Source organism: Dipteris shenzhenensis, chromosome 14 (genome assembly GCF_047967505.1).
Source record: "Dipteris shenzhenensis isolate YYH24624 ecotype China chromosome 14, Dip_SZ_1.0, whole genome shotgun sequence".
Classification (NCBI taxonomy): Eukaryota; Viridiplantae; Streptophyta; class Polypodiopsida; order Gleicheniales; family Dipteridaceae; genus Dipteris; species Dipteris shenzhenensis.
Genome location: NC_141609.1, coordinates 4,140,397 through 4,143,975, shown reverse-complemented (window position 1 = coordinate 4,143,975; position 3,579 = coordinate 4,140,397). Strand labels below are relative to the sequence as shown.

At 45.2% G+C, this 3,579-nt stretch overlaps 1 protein-coding gene across 2 annotated transcripts; it reads left to right on the top strand.

The window, feature by feature from the left end:
* The first annotated feature begins 853 nt into the window (after positions 1–853).
* LOC147894085 (COBRA-like protein 1) lies at positions 854–3,234 on the top strand. 2 transcript variants are annotated; one of them, XM_087384474.1, is made up of 6 exons: positions 854–929; positions 1,298–1,377; positions 1,557–2,013; positions 2,097–2,253; positions 2,332–2,612; positions 2,767–3,234. In XM_087384474.1, the coding sequence occupies exons 3-6, from the start codon at positions 1,656–1,658 to the stop codon at positions 3,054–3,056; spliced, it is 1,086 nt and encodes a 361-aa protein (XP_087240600.1). In that variant the 5' UTR covers positions 854–929; positions 1,298–1,377; positions 1,557–1,655; the 3' UTR covers positions 3,057–3,234. The 2 variants fall into 2 exon arrangements, with proteins under 2 accessions (XP_087240600.1, XP_087240599.1); XM_087384473.1 differs by having other exon boundaries at positions 854–1,127.
* Positions 3,235–3,579: the final 345 nt, after the last annotated feature.

Below are 3,579 nucleotides of genomic sequence, written 5' to 3'. Positions count from 1 at the left end.
ATATGTACAAATCTTAAAATCTTGCATATTTTTCAAGGTATATACTTTATATTTGGTGGGAGGGGAGACATGATATTTTAATATTTTTCCTTCCATATTTGATATTTTTTAAGGAAATCTATGCATATTCTCTAAGGACCTTGTCCCCCCATACCCTGGATTTTGGATGAGGGTAGTAACATAATACTATATTGAGTTGGTGCCCCAGGGGATTACAACAATCAATTCATAGCACCAGGAGAGACCATGAATCTTGTAGAAATGGTTCAAGTCATCCTGAATGGACTAGGAGAGGGATACAAGAATTTAGTCCCGAGTATTGCCATATTCAATAGCAAATTCCAACACTTGAAGAGCTAGAATCAGTGTTACTTGTTGGTGAAGAACTAAGGACGCAAGCCAGTCATGCATGCAAAGGTCATTCCAATGATCAAGCATTCATAGCGTTAGATAGAAGCAGAGGTAGATCCTTCCAGGGAAGAGGTCATCATCAACAACAAAGTCAACCTACGAGCTTCCTATTTGGCTGGTGACGGGATGGTGCTCCAAAAAGTTAGATGTGCCGATTTGCACTTCAATGGCGTTTTCTACTTGTTGTGGGATTTTGTGAGAGTATCGAGGAGTGCCGCATGTTGGGCATAAGCTATTGGACCAAATGAGAGAGATGAATGGGGTGGAAGGCGAAAAAAAAAAAGTCATAATGGTGGAGTCTAGGATAGGATAAGGTAGGTGCACCCCAACAGTCATTCAATTCAATTGATGGAATTGTTGAATTCAATTTCTTCACAAATTATACCAACCTCCATTCCACTGATACCGTTAACAAACAATACAGGATTCTGTTCGTTTCTGCTGTTCCGCCATAGCCACCACAACGCACTCCAAGCTTCCCATCTCCATAGCTCGCTCACGCCCTCCTCCCTCCTCACGTAAGCTTCATCTTCCTCCCTCCCTCGTCGCAGCTTTCCCCGCTCTTTTTCTGCTTCCCTCTGCTCCCTCCCCCTTGCTTTTGATGCCCTCCCTAGGAGTTATCATGGCGACAGCCCCTCTTCACCTTCCATCACTACGACTTCGTGCTCTCTTCGTGATCCTCGCTTTCCTCATCTGTTGCTTCTTCTCGAGTTCGGGTGCGTATGGTGTCCGCATTGGCCGCATACTGTCTTGGTGTCTGACGTAGCGGCAGCTCTATGGGAATGCCGTGCTCGCTAGAGATTTTGCGACCCCTTGTTTCCCTTACTCTGCCTCGTGAAACATTTCAGCGCCTTCTTGTGCTGATTTCCTTCCTGTTTTACTGCAGATGCATACGACCCTTTGGACCCGAACGGAAACATCACTATCAAATGGGACGTCCTGTCTTGGACTGCAGATGGCTACGTGGTTGGTAGTTCCGGCTCGAGAAGGACTGGTCTTTGAGAATGTTAGTCGTCACGTAGTTTTGCTTGTCTCTATGTCCGAAGGCGAGCTGCGCTTGTGGTTGCTCACGGCTTTTTTTCGCATCAAAAATTCATCGTCTGGACTGAATCTACGATTCTTCTGCTCGTTTTTCTCAAAAACAGGCCGTGGTCACATTGTACAATTTTCAGCAGTACAGACACATCGAAGCTCCTGGATGGCTCCTGGGATGGCATTGGGCACGAAAGGAAATCATTTGGTCGATGGTTGGCGGACAAGCAACTATGCAGGGAGATTGTTCGAAGTTCCACAACGGCGTCCCTCACTGTTGCAGGCACGATCCCACCATCGTAGACTTGCTCCCGGGTGTATCTTACAACAGTCAGATTGCCAATTGCTGCAGGGGTGGCGTGCTGTCTTCTTGGGGTCAGGATCCTTCCAATGCTGTAGCGGCGTTCCAAGTGAGCGTGGGGCAATCGGGTAACACGAACACAACTGTGAAACTACCCAAGAACTTCACATTGCAGACCCCAGGGCCGGGCTATACTTGTGGACCTGCGAAGATTGTGAGACCCAGTCTGTTCTCCGCTGCAGATGGGAGAAGAAAAACGCAAGCTTACAGTGAGTTCTTGCCTGAGCAAATCACTTGCATTTCTCTTGAGAGTTTGCGAGTGCAGCGATTTTACATTTGGGTGTCCGTGCAGTGACCTGGAATATAACGTGCACGTACTCGCAATTCCTGGCTCAGAAAGGACCTAGTTGCTGTGTTTCGCTGTCGTCCTTCTACAATGACACCATCGTTCCTTGCCCCACCTGCTCCTGCAGCTGTCAAAGTAACAGCACCGTGGGCGGGTGCTTAGAGTAAGTGCATTTCTCTTGTTGTTCATGTATCTTTCACTACAGCTCGCCCATCTCGCGCTGACAGTAATGTGTCTTCAGGAGCGCTCCTCCGCTACTTCCCACGGGTGTCAGTACGGGATTGACTCCCCGTGTGACTGCCCCTCTGCTCCACTGCACCCAAGATATGTGTCCTATCCGGATTCATTGGCACGTGAAGCAAAATTACAAGTCATACTGGCGAGTGAAAGTGACCATAAGCAATCGCAACTACGCCTGGAATTATTCACAGTGGAATATAGTTGCACAGCATCCAAATTTTAGGAACCTGACAGAGGTCTTTAGCTTTACGTACAAAAGTCTGACCCCGTACGGAATTATAAGTAAGTTTCCTTTGATCTTTCTCGTCTTGCTTTTCCTTCGTAGTCCAGAAACCCTTTCAACATAAGGCTTAAGTAATGGATGGCAGAGTTGCAATGCTGCTATTTCCTCTTCCTTTCACTATCCTGAAATGCTTCACATTTTGCACGCTTGCAGATGATACGGCAATGTTTTGGGGGATCAAATTTTATAACGATTTGCTAATGCAAGCGGGAGAAGAAGGCAACGTGCAATCTGAGATCCTTTTCGCAAAAGATTCAGAGACCTTCTCTTTTAAAGAAGGTTGGGCATTCCCTCAGAGATTGTATTTTAATGGAGACGATTGTGTTTTACCACCCCCAGATGCCTACCCATGGCTACCCAATAGAAGCAACTCCTTAAAAGTAGAGAGAATTGTTTTTTTGTTAATATTTAATCTATTGGCAGGCCTGCCAATGTTTCTCTAGAATCTCAGATCTTTGTATTCTCCCCCGTTTTCACATGTACAGCTAAACAGCTTGCTCTTCAGAGTCACGTAATACTTCGTTGTAAGAGTTGAATTGCACCTTTATCTTAAGTCATCCTACACAATTTTACATGTTCTCCAATAGTTGGTGTATTACTTCTTCCTGGAGGGAAAACTTATACTCCAACTACAAATTCTAATTGAGATGTGCGTTTTGCTAGACTGTTATTTAGATATTGTAGTGCATGTGAGCAGTTTCAAGTTTATGCTATATATCATTTGGGCAAAGAGCAACTTTAAATGCAAGGCCTTGTAAGGCTCTCTTGGCAGATAGCATGGTAGTGACCAAGTTCTAGAGAGAGAGAGTACACTTTTTGGATGATTATATAAAGCTTGGATGCTATATACATCTTGGATGAGTTTTCACAAGTAAGAAGATTTGTCGAACGTTCACCCAAATAACATAGGTCGATTGGTGGTGTAAGCATGTAGAAGTATTGGGTTTGCCATGTAGGGAATCCACA